This window comes from Triturus cristatus, chromosome 4_1, assembly GCF_964204655.1.
Source record: "Triturus cristatus chromosome 4_1, aTriCri1.1, whole genome shotgun sequence".
Lineage (NCBI taxonomy): Eukaryota > Metazoa > Chordata > Amphibia > Caudata > Salamandridae > Triturus > Triturus cristatus.
The window spans coordinates 994,902,869-994,929,848 of record NC_140585.1 but is presented as its reverse complement, the minus strand read 5'-3'; the positions used below and the strand labels follow the sequence as shown (position 1 = coordinate 994,929,848).

General features: G+C 46.2%; 1 protein-coding gene across 1 annotated transcript in view; it reads right to left on the bottom strand.

Annotated features, from left to right (window-relative positions):
• OTOGL (otogelin like) overlaps positions 1 to 26,980 on the bottom strand; it is a 939,358-nt gene that overhangs the window by 763,367 nt on the left and 149,011 nt on the right. Inside the window, exon 15 of the mRNA XM_085653920.1 lies at positions 22,888 to 22,934. Within this exon, the coding sequence (XP_085510046.1) occupies positions 22,888 to 22,934 (47 nt within the window). The remainder of the gene's footprint in view (positions 1 to 22,887; positions 22,935 to 26,980) is intronic.

The window sequence follows — 26,980 nt, the reverse complement described above, 5'->3', positions numbered from 1 at the left end:
AAGACACACCACAAAAGGATCCCAAACCAGTGTAGAAAAATAGAGCAATTTTTAATAAACAAATGAAGACAAGATGACAAAAATCCAATTAGTAGAACCAGAGATAATACATTTTAAAGCTTTTAGTAAAAATATCGGCAAAAGGCATAACATGCCAACTATGTATATATTGGGCCGGACCGGAACAAAGTCACAAGTTCAGGCTGACCGCAATGAGTGCAGGCCGGCTACAGGTTCCCACTGAACAAAGTACCTTAAATCCTGGTTTGCGGAGCTTTGCGAGGATCCGTGTCACAGATGCGTCACGCACCCAAAGCGATGTGTCGGTTCTGAGATGCAGCGAGGCTACGTGCAAGGTTCTGCTTCATCGTCGAGGATCCAAATGGCGAGGACTTGCGAGGCAGAGTCTGAGGTTGAGTATGCATTGAACAGTCGGGGCGATGCTTCAGTTCCGATGAGCTGCAAGATGCGATGTGGAGGCCGTCGTTAGCGGCAAGGAGCGGGCTCTGTTTAGGTGGCAAGGCACGGTGTACCTTTTGGAGTAAGTGTGACTATAAAGTACATCATCCCATCGTTGACCAGGAAGCCAGTAGCCCCTAAAGTCTAGGGTCAATCTTACATACACCTTAACTCAGGTTAATCTGACCTACACCTTAACACAGGTTGGACTCTCCTGAGTTAACCCTAAATAAATTGGGCAATGCAATCACCGCAAGGTAGTTAGTGATTTCTGGCCCTGAAAAATTCCCCAGACCCGTTAGGTCTATAGAGTAGGTCAGAAATATGTTGGCCTAAAAAAGAATAGTTTGAGTTATTGTCGTCAACCAACCATCTCACCTCGGTTTTTAGATATGCCTGTGGTCCCCAATGAATAAAGGTGTTACACCAGGGAACTACAAGCTATTTTTAATTCACTGGTCTGGATCCCTCCTTTGTCCAGTAGATTTCTATCTAAGAACTCCCTAGTGGTCCTAGTATAACAGGAGGTCGAGTCCGCCCTGGTGGCATTGTCCTACTAGGGTGGGGAAAGGTTGCTGATGATGAAACATGACCCGAATATGTGTGTGAGGCCACCTCTTTGATAAGGGTGGAGTCCCCTAGGCACCTGGACAGTAATTCTGTAATGTCCATGTAGTACTTTGACTTGGTCTCCTATTTAGTATCACAGTCACTTACATGTGTACAGCTATCGTACCTTTTGTGGTAGTTGCACATCTTCCTTTCCATCCCCCTGCAGAGAGGTGTGTTCCGAGGTACCATCTCTGCCTCCCATGTTTTAAGGCTCTTTCTGCATCAAATGACTGTTTGGAGTTGGAAAGGCGTCTGCTTTCCCTATTGCCAGTGCCTTAGGGTCTTCGTGGCATTCTGTTACTGCCTATGCTCTGCAGAGGTGGGGGGTTTGCCAGAGTTCCACAATCTTTCCGCCAAATGCAAGCCTCTGGTTCATAATCTGTGAGTACATTCTGGAGATGAAGTGCGTTCTTCCATCGGTGCAAGACTGAGCCTGTCATTGCATGTACTGTCATGCGAGTCCCCCATCGCAGTCAGCTGTGGCCCGCCACGCTCAGCACCTCTGTTGCTGGCACCACTATGGGCAATTGGGGTCAGCCGCAGATGTTGTATGGTCCAATCAATCAATCAGGTCCCCCATAGCTGATCTTAGGTGACAGTCTGACCCCGCCTTTTCCACTTTCCATCCAAGCACTATACATTATGGTAGGTGCAGCACAAGCAGTCTCAGTAACCCTGGCAATGTTCACTCACAATGTTTTTCCCACTGGAACCAGCTCCAGACTCTCGGAGCGAGCACTTCCATGCCAGGCAAGGCAACATCCCACCATGGGTAGGAGGCAGAGCCCACTCCAGCACCTGTTGCAGTGTATCCATGCCTGCCAGCATCCCTGTCAGGTAGCCAGTCAGTTTTGGGGCCTAGAGTATTCAGAGTCAGGGGAGGGGGAAGCTCAGCAGAGTGGGCACCAATGTCTTGCCTCACCCCCAAGCATACTGCTGGATGAACAATAGGACCTTCACTAAGTTCAATCAGCACAGGCCCGTACTCAGGAGGTGCCATCTTCACCCCCAGGTACACCTGCCAGGCCCACCCACTGCTCTGGACCAGCACAAATCTCACGCAGCCAGCAACATCAACACCCCCAGCAATGTCCTTTCACATCACACCCCTCTGGCAATCTAGACTGTGCCCACCAACCCCAGCTCTCACCAGTATATACACTCCTGTGCGAGGTCTTACCCGGGTTTCACTGGTGTAAAGCGGCAGTTCACTCCTCACTGCGCAGGCACCCTCTTGCATGTCTGCACCATGCTTTGGCAGATCGCTTTTCACCCGGTACTACGGTGCAGTCAATGCTGTCTCTGGATTCATTCAGTAGCGACGGCTGTCCCAAGCATGGTCCCAGCCACGGATGTCATGTTGACGGACTTCTCGAGGAGGATGATGGCAGATAGCTGACTGCAATAGCCTCAATACTGTGTGGCCATTTTGCTGCCCGACTTTTCTGGCACCCTCAAATTTCTGACAGTGTTATCTGAGCTGATTTTGCTGTCCAAAATCTCTCCCCTGGTGGACTCCATCCCCCGAGGGCTTTTAGGTAATTGTTGGAAAGCAGGTTATTAGTAGTGGTAAATATATATCTACCACTGGCAATAAGGCAACTAACCCAATACAGTGCTCAGTATAATTCGCAGAAAATTATTATCATGCTTAACACTTGGTAGCTTGGCTGCGATCAGACGGGCTTAAAGTTTAAAGGCAGGTATGTAAAGCATTTAAAAACACAAATTCAGTAAATAATTAAGACACAACACACAATAAAAATCCAACACCAGCTTGTAAAAATAGGAAATATTGTTCCATTTAAAATAACACCAAAATAAAACAAATCCAATATAGGGAACTGGAGATACAGATTTAGCACTGTGTAGCACATAGAAACCTATAGCGCCTATTGGGACATCTGGTCACGCTAGATTGGGAAAAAGTCAAAGTAGGCCTGGGTCAAAGCTTTTACATCTGACTTAGAAACTTTTCTGGTGCTTTTCTGCCTGGGGTCCCTCAAAGCTTTCAGCGAGTCTGGATTTTGGGGAGGGTTCGCCGGCTTGCCTTGCGACAAGCTCCCGGTCAAACGAATGGAAGTCAAACCTCCGAATGGTTCCAGCGGGATGAACCAGGGATCTAGGCCAGCTCTCAGTTGAAGGTGGGCAGCTTGACTCTTGGGGTTAGTCCCAGGCACCAATTTTACGTTCAGACTTAGATTTTATGGTGCATTTTCTTGCGGGGTCCTTCGATGTACTTCACCAGGATTCGGTGAGGTGATTCAGCTTGGGTTTCTGTCAAACCCTGGAAGTCAGACCTCTGCAGCTTTTCAGCGGGACGAACCTGGACGGCAGGCCGGCTCGCAGTTGAGGGTCGTCAGTTTGGCTGGCCAGGTCAAGTAAGTTAACTTATGAAGCTTTTTTCTAAAGTTGATCCAAACTTCTCCAAACTACTGGAACTTCTTCCTGAAGTTCCTTTGAGGGTCCCAAATTGTCCAAAACTTACTCCAAGGGTCTGGAAGCTCCAGGATGACCCTTGAAAGTTTGGGACTTCACTTCCCACAATCCACTTGGACAAAACCCTTACAAATCCACTGGCAGTTCACTAGGCTGGAGATTAATGGTGTTGATGGTCCAAGTGAGCTCTGTTAACCTGTAGCTTGATGGTAGTCCACTCTCTAGTCTTTTTGAAGCAGGTTTGATCCACAGGGCTGTAGTTCCAGATTGTGCAGCAGGTGCAGTCAGTCAGAGTGGTGCAAAGCAAACATCCAGCATGGACCCTTCTTCTTCCTTAAGTTTCAAGCAGCAGATCTGAGAGGCTCTGCCCTTCTCAGATACTTATTCCAAATTCTCTGGGTCAAGCAGGAGGGCACTCCTGTCCAATGTGGTGCAGGGCAACAACCCAGGGTATTTTCTCCCAAGGAGAACCATTTCTCCAAAATTCATCATGGCTGATTTTACAGCAGAGGGTGAAGAGCTAACTAAACCAGCCCACAGGATGGCTTCATCTACTTATGCTCCTTCCCTTACATCTGGGAATTCCTGCCTTAAGCCTGCCATCTGGCTGAGTTTAAAGAGTAGAGGTGTACATGAAACCTGGTCTCCTGCCTGTCTCATTCTATTGAAGAATGTTGTTTACGATCCCTCCCCCTACTCTGGCATTCCTATGGAGCAGAACCCTGCCCTCCCAGAAGGGCTTTATAACCCCAGGGGCTACTTATCACCTCATCACAGGAGCCTGGCTAATCCACCGTACTCTGACCAATCAGGACAGACCACTGGAAGAATGAATTTTGTCTTACCGGCAAGAAAGGCTTATAACTTCTTGTCCATACATTTTAGGATACATTCAACAATACCATATTTTTGGAATTATCAATACCATTCTAGGATGTCATTGAATTATATTTTTATCACCTCATTGACGTTTGTTATTATTTATTAACTTCTTGCCATGTTAACCTATGTGACTGGGCATCTGCAATGGGAAAAATGTCTTGAGCAATTTGTCTGACACCAGGGCTTATAAAACATCTTTTATAAGGACCCTTGTAAAAGATGTTTTATAAGCCCTGGTGTCAGAAAATATCTACGGGACCCCACACCCCTGGGATACCTAGGGGAGACATTAGGGGTTCTGCATATGTACAAATATTGCAGACCCTCACTCCACAGTGCTCCTAGCACAAGAGTCGATTTTGTGAAGCACTTTACCACAATGTGGGCAGCGAAATGTGCAAATTCACTAATCCCAGGGCATATACAACTCATTTTATAAAGGTCCTCCTTATAAATACCTGACTCATCCCCCCCACACCACACCTGGGACACCTAGGGAAGACCCTGGGGGTACCTAATATGCCCAAACACCAAAGTTGGGTTCATTCACAATTTTCATTTTAAAAGAAGTCCTGCCACACAGGGCTGCTTTTAAACTGACCTCAGGTGTCAGCAGTGCACACATGCAAATGCAGAAAAGCTGCTGGCCTTTAAACTGCCATGCGCTATTATATGCTAGGGTCTTAAAGGTAGTTTAAATCCCCCTGCCCTGTTAGGTACGACTGCCTTATAGGGGAGGCCAGTCATTGGGGTACCCTAACCCATAGGGTACCCTTGTGTAAGTAGGTGTTTTCACTGTATTCAAATTGTCTTTTCAGCGTTGCACTGGCACTAGGTCTGCTTAGGCAGAGCCCAGGGACAGTGAAGGTCAGTTCCCACCAGTACCAGTCAGCAAACAGTTGGGGGTGACCAAGGCACAGGATGACTTTGCAACAGTCACAGTGATAATCACCCCTCCTAGTGACCATCACTTGTTTTCCATATGTGAGAATGCCATGTGAGGCATGGCAGTACCTGGCGCAGAAAGATCCTACCTATTTTTGGGGAATCTCTATTTATTGCAGACTATCATCTGCTATAGCCGCAGAGGCTGCAACCTCTGCTGAAATTGTAGGCTAGTGGGCCACCCATCAAACTCTAAATGAGATCCCTATTGTTGAATCTCCTCCTAATTTCAACTGAGTTTAAGGTAAGCGCTGAAAGAAAATGTTTTCATCACTGAACTCTTCAATTTTAGAGGCCTTATGTTTGCAACTGGGCTTCTGTTCACTAAACTCTGAGGCTTTTTTTCTGCAATTTATTTGGGAATTATGAAATAGAGGGAGCAAGAGCTGCTCCTATCGGGGATATTGTGATTAATAGCCCGAGTCTGAAAGAGTTTCTCATTATAATACTCAGTGACGACACACTTGTTTATGAATTGCTGGCAGCTCTGTTTGGCTCTGCAAATCCATTAATTTTGTTGGTAGTTTATCTCCTGTTTTCCCAATCCAATTCCATATGCTAGCTGTGACAAAAAGTAATCCATTCTGTGACCTATGGATCCAGAAGAGGTAACAAATGTGGATAAAGAGTGCAGTTGGTCAGCTATCTGCCAGGATAGACTATGTTACAGTTATCCTGTATATGTTTTCCATTATAAGATGTCAGATGTTGAAGTGATTTATCAAGATAGACAGCATCATCATCACCCTTTTAGTCATTTTAGGATAGCAATGCTCAAAGTTTCTAACTATTTGGGACCTGCAGAGTGAACTATGGTAGACTTCTCCAGTGACCAGTAACTTGCAGCAAATCTTTTTGGTTTTGGCAGATTGGCTTGTCTCGTTAGTATTAAGTGGTTATTTAGGGAGGCTAATATAGTCTGTGTCTGTGCCATCCAGTTGGCGGCAAGGTTCCAAAGGTCCTTTCATACATTATATGGTTCTCTGTTGCTGATGAGAAATCAAATAATCTATTGGAATACAAAATTGCTAGAAATGGGATTTCTGGTTGTCAGAGTATGCACCCTGTACAAGCAGGAACCACCACTTTAGTCAGGGTAAGCTAGATACACACTAAAAGATAACCTGTGCTCACCCTCTGGTAGCTTGGCACAGGACAGTCAGGCTTAACTTCAGAACTCCATTCTGGCAAGGTACTACTGGGTCAAACAACAAGAGTCCCAGACATAAATAGATGAAGCAGGAATACATTCAGAAAAATGACCAATGTGATAGAACAGGAGAAAAACTGGTAATGGTCTTAGTGCAGAGGTGTAGTGAATAATGAGTTACTATGGTATTGCATAAACACAGTCCTCTCCCCACTGCTGGCCACCAACGTCAGAAATGGGATTTCTGGTTGTCAGAGTATGCACCCTATTCAATCAGGAACTACCACTCTAGTCAGGATAAGCTAGATGCACACTAAAAGATAACCTGTGCTCACCCTCTGGTATCTTGGCACAGAGCAATCAGGGTTAACTTAAGAGGCAATTTGTAAAGCATTTGTGCAACAACACTCACAGTAACATCATGAATAGACCCCAAAAGACTCCCCACACAGGTTTATAAAATAGAGTATTATATTATAAACAAAACAAGACCGAAATGACAAAAATCCAATAAGTAGAAGTTGAGATATTGAATTTTAAACAAGTAAAAGCTGTAAAGCGCTTAGAAGCAAGTAGCGATAAAAGATTACTTTGGGTCACGATGGACCGGTGCAAATCCAAAGTTCAGGCCGACTGCGATCAAAGGCAGGCTGGCTACAGGACTCAGACAAGTCCTGCCAACAAAGTACCCTGAATGGAGCAAAGTATTGACTTCGAAGACTCGAGGCAAGGAGTCGAGGAAGTGCCTCGTCAACGTCAATCCGCAGAGGTGGTGGGAGCTTCGCTGTTGAAACACTTTGCAATGCAGGTGCTGCATTGATGTAGAGCTGCTGCAGTCCATCGATGTCGAGCCGCGTAATCGTTTGAGGCATTGTCGTTGATCAGCCCCTGCATTGGAGCATTGGAAGTGCAATGTGTCTGTTCCGATTGACACAAAGTCATCACTGCATCGATTTGTTTAGCAAAATAGCTGTAGCACCCACTTCTGAGGCCCAGAACTAGAGAGGGCACCTCAGGCAAGGGCAGAACTCACAGACAGCAGAGTTCAGCAGCCACAGCAGAATTGCAGGAAGTCTTTTGAGTCCCTGAGACTTCAGAAAACAGGAGGCAAACCAACAAGCCCTTGGAGATCACCTTGGATGGAAGGTAGAGGTCAGCTCTCCTTCAGCAGAGAGCAGCAGGCAGCAGTCCTTCCAGAAAAGCAGTCCAGTTTAGTCCTTTAAGCAGCTCAGCAGCCCCTCTGACAATGTGCTGATGTAGAGCCAGCAGCGTCTGCTTAAATGTCCCATGCAGTGTCTGATTACATGGGGTCAGGGTCCCAGGCCTTATACACAAAAATGCCTTTGATGTAGGGGGTGACTACAAATTTCAACCCAGCATTGGCTCCAGGCTACCAATGGAGGGGGGGGGGGTATAGCTGCCCTTTGTGTGAGGGAGGGACACACAACCTATTCAGATGTAAGTGTGAGCCCCCACCCCCCTTTCCTTCCCAGGAAGACTATCAGTGAGCAGATGAATCTCCAGTTCCACCCAGCCCGTCCTGTGTTGTGGCTGTCTAGAGGCAATGCACAAAGTATAGCAAGTATAGCTGTCACCCAGCTCAGATGTGTATTGGAAACAGGCTGTCAGGCAGACAGAGTCATAAGCACAGAGAAATGCCCACTTTCTAAAAGTGACATTTCTAAAACAATAATGCGAAATCCAACCTCACTAGAAAAGAGGATTTATCATTACCATTCTAAACATACCAAACATGAAAAATCTGCTTCTTTCTGATCAGGAGTTTCCACTTAAAAGTATATAAGGGAATCCCCAATGCTAGCATATGAGAGAAGTAGGCCTCACAGCAGTGAAAAATGAAATAGGCTGTTTTTTCACTACCAGGACATGCAAAACATAAATGTACTTGTCCTACCTTTTACTTAAACAGCACCCTACCCATAGGGCTACTTAGGGCCTACCTTAGAGGTGTCCTATGTGTAATAACAGGGGGGTTTTAGGCTTGGCAAGTATTTTTAAATGCCAAGGCAAAGTGGCAGTAAACTACACACACGAACCCTGCAGTGGCAGGCCTGGGACATGGTTAAGGGGCTACTTATGTGGGTGGCACAAGCAGTGCTGCAGGCCCACTAGCAGCATTTTATTTACAGGCCCTGGACACATGTAGTGCACTTTAATAGAGATTTATAAGTAAATTAAATGTGCTAATTCAGTATGAGCCAAGGCTACCATGTTTTCGCAAGAGAGCACATGCACTTTAGCACTAGTTAGCAGTGGTGCAGTGCCCAGAGTCCTAAAGCTAACCAGAAGAAGGTCAAAAACATAGGAGGAGGAAGGCAAAAAGTTTAGGATAACCCTGCAAAAAGCGCCATTCCAAAAAACATCATAGAATGAACAATATCATATAGTGAAATAGTCTATATCATCTTAATAGAAGAAGGACCATCATAAACTTTCCTCTATTTTGTGTTGTTAGCGCTAGAAGGTAGGGAAGACAAAGTCTATTAAGTGTGAGGATCCTATGGTTAGAGGTCCAAGTGTCATTAGGTTTGTTGCAAGTTGTCAGCTGCAAAGTTACAGTGGGTACTTGTAGTATTGATTGAACAGGCATAACTTATGACTGGAATGGCATAGTTATTGTATTCTATCCGTATGTGGTGGTCATTGCGAATTTTGGGTCAGGTGCTTGTGTCTGTTCTCCTTGCATGGTGTGCTGGTTGGGACCTTTCCGTAGCGCTGGACAGTACTTAAACAATTACCCATTATCACTGACGTCACCTGTCACATAGCATGTCACATATAAACACCTTGTGACAGTATCCATCTGTTCCCAATACCCCATCCAGCTGAGAGGAAGAGGAGGGATGTTAGTGGTTCTATGGCCAGGGCTTAGCAGACAGTCTCATCATCAGGCACACCATGGCAATGAACAGACGGTGTTTGGTCGGCACACAGGACTCTAGGAGCTATGTTTACCATTTGCATTACATACCCCTAGCCACGCAACCTAAAATAAATGTGTTGCTGCAGCTGGGACCCTTGATTTGTGAACATTAAATTCATATTGTAGAAACAATGTTTTCTAAAAGTAGTTTGCTATGAAGGCATCCATATTTACAAGGAGTTATTCTGGATGCTAAGTTGTTTGTGGAAACAAACTTTGAGTTTATTTGTTTGGTAAACAAACGTTATACTCTTGATTTAATGAGACCTTATACTTTAGGGACTAATTGTTTTTTTTGCCCTTGAATTCTTTTGTGAATAAACAGGAAGGATTCTGTCGTCTTTACACAATTATTAATGTTATGTGTATACAATGTGCACTAAGGCATATGTGATGTTTAATAAGAGATATGTGTCATCATTTAAAAAAATTAAAGAAGATTAACAAAATGCTTTTCAGTTGAACCAAGGATAATCAGAAATCAGAAACTAGACGATCGACTGAAGTAGCTGCACACAAATGAAGTTAGAGGCAATTATGCTGCCAATAGATAGGTAGCAGAGTCAGCATTTCATGAGGTATCTTGTTGTATTTGAGTGTCAGGAAACACGGATTCATGATAAGACACGGAGAGTGGTTTGCACACAGATTCTTATAGTTATATCATTTTACTGTTGAAGCCTGATGCAGGATGTTTATGAAATATTACTAAAAGCTCCTCTTTTTAGGTTTTACCTGCACAGCGTTTGCGCTATGCTTGTGAAATGTATTGTATTTAATATAAATCTTAAAAGGGACTTATATCCGGCCCTTGCTTTTCATTAGTTTGTGTGCTTGCCACTTATTTTTCCTTTGTTTCTATTGGTGGTAGCATACTATTTCCTGTTGTTCCTCATGTGTTTCTCTTATCAGTTTCCCGTGGCCCGAGTACTGTTTTCATTCCCTTTTCTGAAACTTCTTTTAAGTGTTGTCAGCATTTCTGCATGTTTTGTGAGAAGCCAAAACTCTGATCACAATGCACACTCACCAGTCCCCCGCGGGGCTGAAGCAGAGAACCACTATAGTGCACCCTTTTGTTTGAAAACTGAGCTGCGGACTCACCAGTCCCCCTGGTGCCGAAGCAGGGACATACTCTAGTGCTCTCTTTTGTTTGCAACACGAGCAGCACACTCACCGGTTCACCTAGGGCCGAAGCAGGAACCCACTCTAGTGCTCTCTTTTGTTTGCAGAATGAGCATTATCAAGGACCAGCAGCCACCGGGAGCGCTGCATCAGAGGCTAGCGTTTGTTTAATTTCTGCATGATGACTTCATTTTAGTAAGTGCAGTAGGACTCCTGATTAAGTCTTGAAAATGCAATCACCTATTAACCTATTGTTGCTTGTTACTTTCTTCCCTACGCTACATGCAAGTGCATGTGTTCGTACTCCATCATCCTCTGTCTTCCTGCCCCGCAATACCTTTTATTTATTTAATTATGTTTATTGTATGTGCCCTCCTTGTGAAATGTAATAGGGGCTCGACTAGGACACTCGAATACATTGGATTGAGTTTACGCGTTATAAAACTGAAAGCCCACACCCCTCCCTTCACACTCACCAGTCATCTCCTCCAAATTGGTTTAGCAAAAGTAGGCATCATGGTGAGCTGCTCAACGTCAGCATCGATTTTGTGCTTGCACTGACAGTCGCAGTCCGCCCATATATTTTTATCTAGTCCTGACATCATCAGGACAGTTCAAATTGGATAGGAAACTGAAGGGGTTGGCACCTTAACCCCTTATCCAGACGGTGAACACAGCAGACAGAGTCCTACTCAGTTCCACATACTTAGTTGCATCATCAGGTCGATTCTCGCTCTCCGTTTGGGCGAGGGAAGGCAAAACTGGCCCTGCGCTGTATAATGGAGCACCTTTTCTTTCTGAGTGTGGTGGTGCTGCACGCATGTTACAGAGAGAGGTTTTGTGCATGGCTCCTTTCCTGCATGTAGGTCAAGAAACCAAATCTCAGTTTTCTCTGGTGATTCATGGTTTGAATAGGGAATAGAGACTAGTCTTCTCCTGTGTGCGCCAACAGTGCCAATCCAACTCATCTCCTGACTTCTCCTGCACTCACCTTACTCCTGCCTAGTGCCAAAGGTTGTTGAGACATCCTATTCTGCCATTGACCAGCTCCATCACAAGAAAAAGCAAGGAAATACTGTCCACCTCTTGCTCAGTCACACACGCCTCGAGGCACCTCCTACCCTTCCTGAAATGTAAGAGGAACATGAAAAAAGCTCCTTCTTCCTGTGTCTTTTCTAGCCACGAACACCAGTTCTGGTGAGAGATTGCCTTAACACTGAAGATGACTCAGACCCCGGAGTGTCTGACTTCGCTACTCTCCATAGCACAACAAGTCCCTTAAGGACGCTGGATTCCACAGTGGAATTAAAATTAGTTAAATAAAAATCATGTTACAGCGCTGCTATGTAACATATTTTTTATTTACTACATTTTTAGGGCACTTTTATATAGCATCAACATCACCCAAAGTAAAGGAGCCATTTATATTACCACCAGTTACTTCATACAAGCACACAGGTTACTAATCGCCTCCACATTTAAACCTGTTTTTCACAATTTTACTTTAGGGTCAGTTTATATATCACCAACATCACCCGAAGGCACAGGAGTGCTTTATATTACAACCAGTACATGCACAATATATTGCCTTTCTCAGTAAACAAGTCATAACACTTTTAACAAGTTTCTTTAACTTATATTGCACAAATGCTCACCAAGCCAAAACTAATTTAAAAAATATATATTTTAATCACATAGGCGAAACCTATCGCATTTGCCAATGCTTGTTACCTTTTGATATGTCTATTCCAAATTCTAGATTATATGCCAAGCAGAGTGATGAGGAAAAATATCCAGTGCCTCTTGTTTTCTTTCTTATCCCATTCCCTTTACCAGGCTTCAACTTTTGTCTCACAAATCATATTGTGTTTGATCAATAATACAGTAGCGGCTGAGTGAGCAATTAAAAATGGAAAATAAAGGGCCGTGGCAAAGATGACAGAGGAGTAACAGCGACTTTTCAGGGCTCCACTCGGCATAGCCGATAAAAGCATCCAATTTGCCAATCCGGGACCCCACACAATACAGAAGGGGAGACCGTGACCCTGATCGCTAGCGGCAGTAGCTGAGCTGGGGACGAGTGGTCTAAGGGACCCCTGAGCAAGCGAGGAGGTGAGGTGAGCGAGCGGCCCGATATCGAGCTGGAGCTCCGCTGTGTGGTTGGAGACTGCAGGCGAGTTCATGGCTGCTTAGCGCTATTGCGGAGGGGACCAGCGGTATGCCTGTAAAGAGAGTGACTGGGCGGAGGTGTGAGGCACAGACGCGGGCAGAAGCAGCTGGAGGCATCTGGTGGCGGATTTGGTCAGTGGACCTGGAACGGGCGTAGTGAGCAAGACGCCGCTGACTCGACTGAGGCGAGATCGGACCGAGGGTGACACAGGGCCGCCAGTGATAGAGGTGGTGGTCCAGAACTCCCTGCAGTCCCCCAAAGAGAACAGGCTCCAACAGGTGCTACAAGTGCCTTCCTGCAGATACTCCGGGCTCTTTGAGGTGAGGCCGGCCGCATGCGGTGGGACGGCGTGGCTGTCACCAAGCGAAGGGATGGTGGAAGTGCCCCTCCACAAGGGCAATCAAAGGTTTTGGGCCCCGGACTACCTGCTGACTGAGAACTAATTCCCCCTATAAGAAAGCGATCTGGTACAGGACACCCAGAGATCGTCTGATACAGGAAGCTTAGCCCGACGCCCCCATTGGGGCCTGATGAAAGGAGGCCACGGAGACATGATAGAGGACCAGCCCCTGGATGGACGAGGCCCTGGCTGAGAAGTGTAGGCTGGCGGTGGAGCGGTGAGGCCAAAGCCGAAGGAAAAAAGGTAGTTGCATCTGCCCAATGAGGGACTGAGGCTTGGTCCCCTGGACGACCTGCCAACCTCATTTGGAACCCCTATCACCCTTACTAGCGATGGGGTGGGTGGAAGGTGCACACAAGAGCGGCCTGCCCCCGAGTACACATGGCCCCTGACTATCGCAGCGTGGGAACGAGAGAGAAGAAATACATGAGCCTCCCGCTGATTGACAGTGACCGGACCTAGGTCTGACTCTGGAAAGAAGTTTTCTGGAACTCTGCATAGGCGGCCCCACTGAAATGTCCACCCACAGTGCGAGAAAGGAGCCCACAATCAAAGACCTTCTGCAGAAAGCAGGCTCTAAGAGAGCAGATGGTCATGGCCCGAACAGATATCGACTCAACCTCAAGAGAAGGACATGGGACCAGTAGGTGAGCAGTCAGAGGAACCGATCACACGTGGCTTCCTGGAACAACTCTTTGGCACGCTTAGGGAGGACTTTGCAGCCCTCAGGCAGGATGTCGCCTCTGATATCAAACAGATCAGAACGGATATCCAAAAAATAGGCAACAGTGTGGATTCACTTGAAAGAGCGGGTGACGTAGGGATGAAGAGCTTACTGAACAGGTCAGAGAACTTCTAGATCTCAGAGACTGCAATGAGGAACTCTACCTCCACCTGGAGGACCTTGAAAACCGCTTGAGGTGTTCTAATATCTGCATCAAAGGAGTGCCACTCCAGGTGGACAGCAGGAAATTGTAGGATTTTGTGATTTGCTTTTCCCGCCATGCCATGCCGGCACTTGGGGAGAAAGAGATCATCCGGAGCACACCCACCGAGCTGGGAGGCCGGCATCCAGCCCAGGTCAACAACAAGATATCTTCACCTGTCTTCATTTGTACAAACAGAAGGAAATCATATTGAACGCAACCAGGGACAAAGCAACCATCAAGACCTCCAACCCCTCACTCTCCAGTGGCATAAAACCCTGAAACCAGCTACAAACTACCTACGAGATAAGGGAATCTGCTATCGCTGGTGGCACCCTTTCAAACTGCCTTTCATGTGGAACAAAGAATTGCAGGCAGTGCGGTCCCTGAAAGAAGCGCAGGAGGTTCTTGGCATTAACTCGGAAGAAGAGGGGGCTGCAAATCGACTGAAGGATGACACATCAACCCATGGGCCACCGATTTCGAGACGGCGCTGGAGGACCGGGAGGGAGTAACGCATAAAGCCTTCTGAACTCGAAAGCCATAATGAAAGAGATGCCTTGCTTCGACAGCTACAGAATAGAGTCAATACAGGAGAGTACACCAAATACTGATTTTTAAAGCCTCGCACATTGCGCCGGCTCCCGGGCCACTACAAGCAGCGGATGAATCCCAATGTAGACCGAAATTGTCCTGATAGAGGGAGCTCGTTCCTCTTGAGAGGATGACCGATCACTGCTCATTTGAACCCATACAAGACGGTGTAACCAATGCCCAATGGAGGGTGGTTCTCTTGTTATATCGGTCTTCTTTGTTTTATTCCCTCTCTACCTCTTTTCTTCTCCTACTTTCCCTTAGGTATTTGGAGACATTCTCAGCATTGATAGGGATAGGGTCTCAGTTAGGCAAGTCGGAGGCACAGGCTGTGCTATTTTGGGATGAACCACAGATATGTAGGGATAGTTAATGGCAATTGGGGAGAGGGAAGGCCCAGTTGGGAAGGTTCAGCTTGGAACTCAGTGGATACGTAATCAGGCAAGGCGTGGGTGTTTGGTTCTCCATGTGGGGTGATGGCGACTGGTTGGGCGTAGTGCTACCTTCTTGGCGGCGAGTGGAGGTTGGAGAGGACTTCACTTGCCAGGCCGTGGCTGCCCACCGCCTCCTTGGGTGGATGTGGGATGGAGGAGACCGCAAGCCCGCCGAGAACACCTGTGACAGGTCCCATGGTACCCCCCTAAATCTTCCCCATGACAACACTCAAGGTTTTGATATTAAGCTTTAACGTCAGGGGCCCTAATTCACCTGTTAAAAGGCGCGTGCATTTTGCTATGCTGAGAGACATGAAATGCAACATTTTTCTACTGCAAGAAACTCCCCTAATACGTATCGATTGGAAACGCCTCCGATCCAAATGGTTTGATATGCAATATTTTGCATCCGCGGCAAAGAAAAGAGTAAGGGTGGCCATCCTCTTAGGAACCCACTTTCCGGGTACAGTGCTGGGCATACATGCAGAGACACCGGGTAGGATGTTAGCATTGCGGATAGCAGTGGGGGAATCATACACATACTATTGTGTCTACCTATGGTCCAAACGAGCATCAAGAATCATTCCTCCGGGAAACACTGAACACCATCCTTGAATCCCCGGATGAGGACTTAATATTGCGGGGGATTTTAATATAGTACCAGACTCACAAATGGACAGGTCTGTGCAATGAATGGGACACTCTGGGTCACTCTCAGACACTATGATACAGAAGTTGAGGGAGGTGGGACTGACGGATGCTTGGAGACACCACTTTCCCAATGCCAGGAGTACACATTATTTTTGGCGGCCCACCAAACCTATGCACGCATAGACTTGTTTTTGACATCCCCGCGAGTCACGAGAGACACACGAGATGTCACAATACGGAAGGCGGCTCTCAGACCACTCACCGATCTCCCTCAAACTGAATCTAACCGGGGTACCCCCACGTCAGAGATCGTGGAGATTAAACCATAAACTGCTCACATATACCACAAACATTAACGACGTACGGCAGCGATACAGGCTTATTTAAGGATCAATGACGATGGATCGGCTTTGGTTTCCCTGTTGTAGGGCCGTCATATGGGGGCATTTAGTAGCCATAGCTGCGGGCCTCAATAAAGACAGAAGGTACAAACGGGAGCACTTGAATTCACAGATCAGGAAGTTGGAGGAAATGCATCATTGTACAGACGTGGTCCAAATTAGACGACAACTTAATGCCGCAAGGCATCAACTGAGGGCCTTGGACTGAGACCAAGCAGAATACTCTCTTTTGCGCACTAAGCAGCGCTATTAGGAGGGAGAAAACAAAGCCGGGAAACTTTTGGGGAGCATGCTTCGTGCTCAGACAAATGTGCGTCAAATTGTAGGGATCAAAAACCCCCAAGGTGAGATCCTCCGATCAGGGTGCACCATCGCTGCCACATTTGAGTCCTTTTATACTGATCTGTACACGGCGGATCGTTTGGATTCGACAGCTGCCTAGACCTATGTGTGTGATGCTCTGGTGGCCTCCCTCCCATCCCCAGACGCAACCAAACTAGATGCAGATATCCATCCGGATGAGCTCCTATGAGCCATCCGGGGACTTGCCTCCGGGAAAGCTCCAGGAGAGAACGGCTTCTCGGCCGACTTCTATAAAACATTTGCCCCCACCTTACTCCAGTGCTCATCCGTCTTTTTAATTCATTTAGAGTTACCGGAGACCTGTCTCCAACGATATCTATGGCGGAGGTGGTTGTGATACCCAAACCGGGCAAAAAAACACTGGATTGTGCATCTTACCATCCCATATCCTTATTAAATATTGGCCTGAAAATCTTTACCAGCATACTCGCAGCTCGTCTGGCCCTCTGCATGCAGGGACTTGTGGAACAGGACCAATCAGGTTTTATTCCAGAGAGTAACTGCAGCGATGGGACGCGGAGATTGTGCCATCTCATGGATAAGATCCAGCGCACTCAACAACCCGCTGTGCTCCTCTCAGTGGATGCCGAGAAGGTATTTGACCGGGTCACTGGCCATACCTGAAGCAGGTGCTCTATAGATTTAGGGGTCGGAGACTGATTTTTCAGATGGGCAGATTATATATATAATGGCCTAGAGGAGCGCATCAGGGTGAACGGTGTTGCCTCTCGGCCTTTTAGGATCAGGAGGGGGACTCGGCAGGGGTGCCCTCTGTCGCCCCTGCTCTCTGCTTTGTACATGGAGCCATTCGCTGAAAGAGTCCGCCAACACCCCAACATCTCCGGGATCAGAATGGTAGACAGGGAACACAAAACTTTGCTCTATGAGGACGATGTGGTGCTCTTCCTCACGCAGCCATTAACTTCCTTGCTTCCTCTGCTGGGTGAAATTGAGACCTTCAGCCAGGCCTCAGGATTTAAGGTCAACATCCAGAAAATGCAATATCTTAGCTTAACCCTTCCTAAAGCTGATTAACAGGTGAACTCCTCGACGCTTCTAGCTGAGATCCGGGGGGGAGCTCTTGAACTGGAAGAAGCATACAATGTCGTGGCTAGGTAGACTGGCGGCCATTAAAATGACTCCTTTGCCACATATTCTGTATGTGATGCAGACACTCCCACTTCAACCCCAGCCCCGGCTAGTGGCTCAGCTGCAGCATCTTATCTGGGGCTTTATATGGGGAGGGATGAGAGCACGTATGGCACGACACCAGACGTATCAAGATAGGACGAAAAGGGGCTTGGTGTTCCGCACTTAGAGCAATACTTCCAGGCAGCGCAATTGTGAAACATGATTGAGTGGTGTAAATTAGAGTCAGAGAAACACTGGTGTTTTATTGACCGCTCGATCACAGGTATGCATATCTGGAAGGTACCTTGGCTCCCTAAATGACGGGCCTATGTCTCTCCGGTTCTGAGCACCTGTGGGACAGGGTGCAAGAATCTTGTGGCCTCTCAACTTCTATGTTGCTACTGACCTCTTTTATAGGCAACCCAGACTTCCCCCCGGCAAGAACAGAGAACAACTATCTTAAATGGCAAGAGGCCAACTGCAAAGGAATTGGAGACCTTCTTGATGAAAAGGGAGTAATGGAATTTCCCGGCTTTATTTCAGTTTTTGGAATCCCAAAGGATGCGTATTGGCAATACTTTGCCCTGCGCCACTGGGTGACTAAGGTACAGGTGTTCCCCCCATGCTAGCCGCCCCCTCACTAAGTTTGAGCTATGGTACATAACTCGGAATTCGGACAAGCGCCTGCTATCAGACATATACACCTTTCTGAATGTCTGAGTCTTACACACACACTCCCTCGATTTCACAAAACTTGGGGCACCACTATAGAATTTTTATCCTCAGAATTCACGGAGCTCACGTGCCTGAGATGCCTCGGTGTCCTCCGGCTCACTAAAGCACCTCCCTCCACGGTAGACCACGCCCACACATAATAGAATACCCCTACTGTGGACATAATTCGCACTACTGAGACACAGCCTACCCCTAAAACATGCAAGCCCTATCCTCTCTTCCTGCTTTCTTTCCTTTCAGCTTTTGACTTAGTTGAATATTCTCTATTGTCCCCCACAGGCCAGTGGATGTAGGTGGCTGCTATTGTTATCCTTGCACTCTTAAAATTTATAAAAAGATTTAATTATAAACTTAACGTTATTATAATTTTATATTAACGTACTGGCTCCATTGTTTGGGCGCGGGGTTGGGCTGTTTAGAGACTGCGGAGGAGAACATTCATGCACACTTTGCATGTTTTAAACCAAGGCTGCATTACAGCCTGGCTGGAGAACATTCCCAGGGTCCCATTCCCAGTCTGAACCACGGTACTGAGACCAATCACAATGCTGCACTGCAGCGTTGTGATTGGCTCAGGGGAGCGTAGGTTCTCACCAATCACAACGCTGCACTGCAGCAATGTGATTGGTTCAGGGGAGCCTACCCCCCTTCTGACCCCCCCACGCCCATTCAGTAGCAGCTGCACCTGCATAAGTGGTTACGTAAAAGAGTGCATTGCTCCCACCGTATCTACAGTACAAGGTAAGCACTGCTGACATGCAGTGAAGTATGTGTGAAGCTGGTATGACCAAATTTGCCAGGGCTTCTTTGAATTTCTAGTCTAGCCCTGTAAATCATTGTAAAATCTGTTTACGCTGAAATGGTTATTCTGTGGCAATTTACAGGTTTGTTGTATATTTATTACAATTCTCAGTGCTCACTATGGCCCTAGGAGCACTGGAACACACCTAGTGGAAAAGAAACAAAGATTTTTAGCAACAAAAAAGCATTGGCAAAGCCAATAATTATCACCTTTAACAACTTTAGTCCTGACTTTTTGGCGTTGCCATTGCTTGTTTGCCTGGGCAATGGAAGACGTTATTTATTTTTACTTTAATATCCTGAAATGACTATTGGCCATGTTAGAATGGTAGAGTAAAACAACCAAAATGTCTGCCACTGCGGTAAGGCACAGGCGTGCATCTGTCACAATACATGCGTGCACACAACAGCTAGATTGGAATGTATTTTATCCATTTCAACACTAGTGGCCGGCACAGATCAGGGGTACAAAAGGGGGTGGTGATGGACGGAGCATCAGAACCAACCATACACTCACACCCAGTCAACAGATCTGGGTTTGATCCATCACCGTTCTTTAGCCCACTCTGCCACCCCAGTTCAGACATGGCCATATGCAAATCAGTCTGACCCTGTGCCTCATGGGAACAGTCCAGCCCGAACTGCCAAGCCATGCCTTCCCTGGACCGGAAACAAGCTTCCTAGGACCGGTTTCTGGCATTTCAGCCGTCTTCAGCCAGGCTTGCTTGAATCCAGTGGCAAAGTGAGCAAGGGACTCACGTCTGAGCATACCCTGCCAACTTATGGCGAACAAAGCGGTACAAAAGGGGGTGGTGATGGACAGAGCATCAGAACCAATCAAACACTCTCACCCAGTCAACAGATCTGGGTTTGATCCATCACCGTTCTTTAGCCCACTCTGCCACCCCAGTTCAGACATGGCCATATGCAAATCAGTCTGACCCTGTGCCTCATGGGAACAGTCCAGCCCGAACTGCCAAGCCATGCCTTCCCTGGACCGGAAACAAGCTTCCTAGGACCGGTTTCTGGCATTTCAGCCGTCTTCAGCCAGGCTTGCTTGAATCCAGTGGCAAATTGAGCAAGGGACTCACGCCTGAGCATACCCTGCCAACTTATGGCGAACAAAGCGGTACAAAAGGGGGTGGTGATGGACGGAGCATCAGAACCAATCAAACACTCACACCCAGTCAACAGATCTGGGTTTGATCCATCACCGTTCTTTAGCCCACTCTGCCACCCCAGTTCAGACATGGCCATATGCAAATCAGTCTGACCCTGTGCCTCATGGGAACAGTCCAGCACAAACTGCCAAGCTATGCCTTCCCTGGACCGGAAACAAGCTTCCTAGGACCGGTTTCTGGCATTTCAGCCGTCTTCAGCCAGGCTTGCTTGAATCCAGTGGCAAAGTGAGCAAGGGACTCACGTCTGAGCATACCCTGCCAACTTATGGCGAACAAAGCGGTACAAAAGAAGCTTGTTTCCGGTCCAGGGAAGGCATAGCTTGGCAGTTCGGGCTGGACTGTTCCCATGAGGCACAGGGTCGGACTGATTTGCATATGGCCATGTCTGAACTGGGGTGGCAGAGTGGGCTAAAGAACGGTGATGGATCAAACCCAGATCTGTTGACTGGGTGTGAGTGTTTGATTGGTTCTGATGCTCTGTCCATCACCACCCCCTTTTGTACCGCTTTGTTCGCCATAAGTTGGCAGGGTATGCTCAGGCGTGAGTCCCTTGCTCACTTTGCCACTGGATTCAAGCAAGCCTGGCTGAAGACGGCTGAAATGCCAGAAACCGGTCCTAGGAAGCTTGTTTCCGGTCCAGGGAAAGCATGGCTTGGCAGTTCGGGCTGGACTGTTCCCATGAGGCACAGGGTCAAACTGATTTGCATATGGCCATGTCTGAACTGGGGTGGCAGAGTGGGCTAAAGAACGGTGATGGATCAAACCCAGATCTGTTAATTGGGTGTGAGTGTGTTATTGGTTCTGATGCTCCGTCCATCACCACCCCCTTTTGTACCGGATCAGGGGTGGCAGGGTGGGCTGGGAGGGCATAAAACAAAAGAAAACAAGAAAAAAACGTACCTCCTTGCCGCTCTCCCACTCTCTCCCATGTTGCCTCACTCTCTCTGGGGCCGGAACAGTAAGCAGCCAGGCTCCCTCTCCTAAGCTAATCACAATGCGGCAATGCAGTATTGTGATTGGTCTGAAGCGCTGCGGATTGGCGCTCAGCCAGGGAATGGGGGTTTGGCATGTTCTCCACGCAGGCTGTAATGCAGCCTGCATGTAGAACATGCAAAGTGTGCATGATAGTTTGACCGGCCCTAGAGGGCCGGCCAAACTGTCATGGTACACTTGGAATGGGCAAATCACTCCTCATCTGCTCTGAGAGCAGAGCAGCCCCGCCCGCCCCGCAAAGCTGCACAGCAGGACCAAATACAATGATAATAACCTCGAATTATTATAACTTTATTTGTTCTTCCTTTCAATGCCTTGCAGCAATGGGGTGACACACCTCCGCCTTAGCGGATGAGCCACCACTGCATTCCAAGATGTGCACTAGGTGCATACATCCGTGTGCATGTGTTGCAGTGCATGCATCGACATTGGTCACAAGGCATGCACAAGTGCTCCACAGAAACTCAGCATTCTTGGAATGTTGTTTACACCTGCCAAGATACCTGTCACGTGCGCATGGGCCAGGAAGCACTGGAGTCCATTTTGGCCAATGGCCATTTCAGAGGAGCTAAGTAACAATAAATGTTTGTGCACAAGAGCACAAGGAACAGAAGTGAGCGGCCCAGCATCAATTTACAACTCGGCGATGCAGCACGCGCAAAGTAAATTGTTTTATTTATTTATCTAGTTATCTTACTCCTGTCTGTCGTATGTCGGACTCCACTACACCCCCACCCCATTCCCTCCCCCGCCCCGCCCCACTGCCTCGCAGCACTCCCTCGGCGAGCCGCCACTGCTTTTAAGAACAGGGAGCAGGACAAGGAGAGGTGCGCAGACAGAAATGAGCAGTGTGTGTGTGAGCGAGGAGGGGCGTTTGTATGTTTTTTACCTCCTCGAAAGGCCATCCCTTCTTAAAAGTGCTAATGGCAAAACCTCTTAGACAATGCCTAAAGCAAGCTGAATCACAATAGCCAAGTGCTGGAAGTGGCTACCCAAGAGTCCACTTTCTGTATATACATATGCACGTATGTGTATGGTGTGTTGTGTATTGTGTATTGCTTAATTAAAAATTCCTCTTGTCAGATAAAGCTATCTCTAAGAGAAATCTAATGTGGCTCATGGTACAAAAGAGTGTGTAGCATATATAATACACAAGAAGCAGGAAATGCAGAAAGTCTGCGGAAAGACACACAGGTCAAGTCCTTTGTGAAGGTAAAACTGCAGAGCACTTGATGGTGCATATTTATTGCATTTATATTAATTGTATTATTTATCAACCAAGTACGTCTGCGTATGATGATCCTACGACATCTATGAGGTGTTATGGACGAGTACCCTGTATTTTGGTATCTCCTGGGTAATTTTAAATTTAAAAAAATAATAAAACTGACATGATATATTTTATTATTATACGATTTGGAACAGTATACTATTAAATAGCCCTTGCAATATGGAAACTCTGCGAGTTTTAAAAATGTATACTTGCATGAATTGACATTTGTCTTTATATACTTTTATATAAATAATCTCAATATCATTTGAGCAAGATGTTACCTGGGCAGTCGTGTTCTGTGCAGTTCCAGGTGCCACCAGTGCAAATGCTATGAAAACATAAAATGCATCTCATTATTTATATGAAAAACTTTTTCAGAAAAAAATATACGAGTTTGCATTAAGTGGAAATGTTACTTTTGCTCTAGTTGCCAGTGCGTGTGTCAATGCAAATGTCTATGTACTTATGTAACACCAATGCACAATTGCTGGTGGTGGTGCTGTTCAGCGATCTGGTAACCAGTTTTAGGTTTAAATACTATCTTTAAAAAATTGTGATGAGTATAGTGACCTTAAATAAAATGATAATGTCTTCTGAGTGCTGCAGTTTTTCTACTTAGTAAAATCGACAGAGGAAAAACCCTGTTACCGCACATGATGATAAGAGGCATGTTGTACAAATGTCACTCTAATACCATTTGTGCCATTACTGGTACAGTGGTGCTTTTCCATACCTGTGCATAGCCATTGCGAGATTCCACATCAAGAATCTCCAGGCACAAATCTGAGTTTCAGTGGAGATTCACACACATTATTTCCCATTTTTAGCAGAATTTTCACCCAGACATTCAATAGGTGAAATGCCCAAGTGCAATATTTCTCACCCACGGCATATCTGAGGGACTCAAATTCTCAAATCACATGATAATTCCTGTTATCAGTTGAGTTGGGATTACCCGGGAGGTCCATAAGAATGCCCCTTGTGTTTTTTACTGGAGCAGTTTTACCTCCCTGTAAGATATTATTGTGTTCCTTGTTGAGGGAGGGTAAAGTGCTACTCAAGCAGCAACCACAATCATTGTCAGAGTGAGGCAAAAGTAAACTCCAAATTAACCTGTGCTCAACCCTGTGGTAGCTTGGCTTACAGCAGCAGTCAAGCTTAGCTAAGAGGCAATGTGTAAAGTTATTTATGCAACACTCAAACAGTAATAAAAAGAAAACACAACACTGGAAAATTCCCACACCAAATTATAAAAATAGAGCACATTTTAGTAAATAAAAGAAGACTAAAACACAATCAGTAGAACCAGAGCTATCCAATATTAAAGTTTTCAATCACAGAGCCAAAAAGCAGAAAGCGTCGATACATGATTTGCAATGTGAGGGCCTGCATTGGCAATACTTTGCACAGTGGTAGTTCCGATGCTAGCTGCGATTTCAATGCAGAGTTCTTGTGCTGAGAGAATCCTTGCAGTAGAGGTGATGCTTCAGTTCTTCTTGGGATTGTGCCATGCAGCAGAGAAGATGCATTGGTTCTGCTGGATCCACAGGTGGACTGGTAGAGCAGCTGCAGGCCCACTTCCAAGGGTCCAGGACTGGAGTGGCACTACTTGGCAGGGTAGGACTCACAGATAGCAAAGTCCAGGTACTGGCTTCAAGGTAGTTGGATCTTTTTGTCCCTACGGCTCCAGTAGGAGCTCAGCCAACTAGATCTGGAGTCACTCTGGGATCCTAGGATCAACATATGCAGGCCCAGTTCTTCTCAACCAGGCAAGATGGCAGCAGACAGCATGTCAGCACAGCAGGGTAGCAGTCATTCAGATCAATACTCCAGCAGTGGCAGTTCTTAAAGCAGCACAGCTGTCCTTCTTCCTGGCAGAGTACTGACAGGTACAGAAGTGTACTAAAGAGGTCCAAATTTGTGTACCTGAGTCTTCCTTTGAAGTGTTATAAGCTTCTAGATGGTTCTCTTTGTGCACATGTTTCCTGCCTTCTCTGCCCTGGCTCCAAACTAACTACAAGGGGCATGAAGCCCTTTATATGGAGGCAGGACATACCCTATTTAGGTGTAAGTGGGTCTATGCTCAGCTCCGCCCTCCCATCCTGCAAGTGATGCCCCATCCAGGCATACTTAAGTTCTCCATTGTGTGTGGCTGTCTAGGAGAAGCCCAGCTATCAGCTACACCCAGTTAGGTGACCCAGAGACAGGATGCAGGCACTCAAAGGCTAAGGCGGAAAGTGCCAACTTTCTAAATGTGTAATTTTCAAAATTGTTACTTCACCATAAGAGAGGCTGTTTCCGTACAATTCCAAAGAACCAAAAATGAACTGGCTACCTGTTACCATTTGGAAGTTACAGCTCATCAAATGTAATATGTTAAATCCAATATTACCCTATGGGAGAGGTAGGCCTTGCAGTAGCGAAAAATGAATTTAGGACTATTTCACTATCGGGACATATAAAACTTAAAAGTACATGCCCGCCTTTTCAAATGCATTGCACCCTGCCCTTTGAGATGTCCAGGGCCTAACCTAGGGGTGACTTACATCTATTAAAAAAGAAGGGTTGAGCCTGGCAAAAGGTTTATTTTCCCCGGTCAAAATGACAGTTTAAAACTGCACACACAGGCTGCAATGGCAGACCTGAGACATGTTTTGAGTGTTACTTAAGTGGGTGGCACAATCAGTGCTGCAGGCACACTAGAAGCGTTTAGTTACTGTGCAGGCCCTGGGCACAGGTAGTGTCACTCTCTAGGGACATACAAGTAAATTAAACATGCCAATTAGATATAGGCCAATTCTACCACATTTCCTGGAGAGAGCTCATTCACTTTAGCACTGGTTAGCAGTGGTAAAGTGAACAGAGTCCTAAGGTCAGCAAAACGAAGTCAGCAAAACAGGAGGGTTGAAGGCCATGCCAAGAATGGCAGGTCTATCACTCCCCATTACAAATTTTACATATCAGAATGGACAATAACATGTAGCTGCTATTTTACACCAAGGAAAAATACATGTTTTACCATGCAATTCCTCAGAGAGACAGTAGGAACTTGTGGAGGGAACAGCCAGCTAGTCAGGACCGAATTATTGCCAACTCAGAATGTAAACACAGGTTTCAACACTGCTTGCACCCAATCTAACAAACTGTCAAGGCCTGGATGCTGAGAAGATTATTGAGTTTCCCTCCTAACTGCACGAGGAAAGGGTGACCCCTTCCAGTAGTCTCAGTGCTACTGGCACAGGATAGTATGCATGAAAGCTGTCAGATGTCTCCTCAAGACGATGTAGCTATTCATTGAAGATAAACATTTATACTGAACTGAAGTCATCAAATTCCCACTGACATCGGGAAGGAGAAAAGGCAAAAAAGGCATTTCAATGTAGAAACCACAAGAAAATCAAACTGCTAGAAGCAAACATTCAAACTGCTAAAAGTAAACATCTGGGAGGAAAATGGAAATGAGAGGGCATAGAATGTTATGAAAAATAATGGAACAAATGTATTGCTATGCATCATCTCATATTTGCCTACAATTAATATGATTTAAACAGGAAATGACATCACAGGTGAAGACTCTACCCAATCTTAGGTTGTTACCACAAATAAAATATCCTATTTACAGACCACCATCTCGGTAAGGACTGGTTATCAGGCTTGTCCATGCCTGTTTTCATAAAGTTATGAAGTTTATTTGGTAAAAAATGAATTCAAGGTTTAACATCCTTCATAAGGTTCTGAATTTCAGAGTCCTACCGCCACCCTCGGGGAGCACACCTCTAGGAGGCCTTCCTCACAGAGACGCTGGCATAATCCAGGCAATGTGAATACACAACTTTCAAGAATAAAATTGTCGGCGTAAAAAGGAGCTCTACCTAGTCACAGTTAAGTCCCTGGCGCTGCCCTGGCCTGAATGTAACACAAACTTGGATTGAGACTATTTGCATTGTGTGTAATGGATCAAAATCCATGTGGGTCTGGATTGTTCAATAAGCTGCACCTACATTTCTCTACCATTTTATATTTTTACAATTCATAAATGCTAATTTAATTGAGTTTGGGGTTTCTGTTGCCTTTTTGTATTTTTTTGTTTTAGTACATACTTTCTTTACAATGGAGATGTTTACACTTTTACATTTTATACTTTAACAGTTTTTATTGAAAGTTGCTATATTTTAGATTTCATTCTACTAGTTCGAGAATTATCTGAAGACTAAGGGACAGATGTACGACGGTTTTTGCATGCGCAAACGGGTTTGAGAAACCTTTAGCGCATGCAAAAACCAATAAGGGTATGTACCATACCAAAATAGAGAGTCGCAATTTATTTGCGACTCGCTATTTTGGAATTGCGAGTCGCTATTAGGAAGGGGCGCT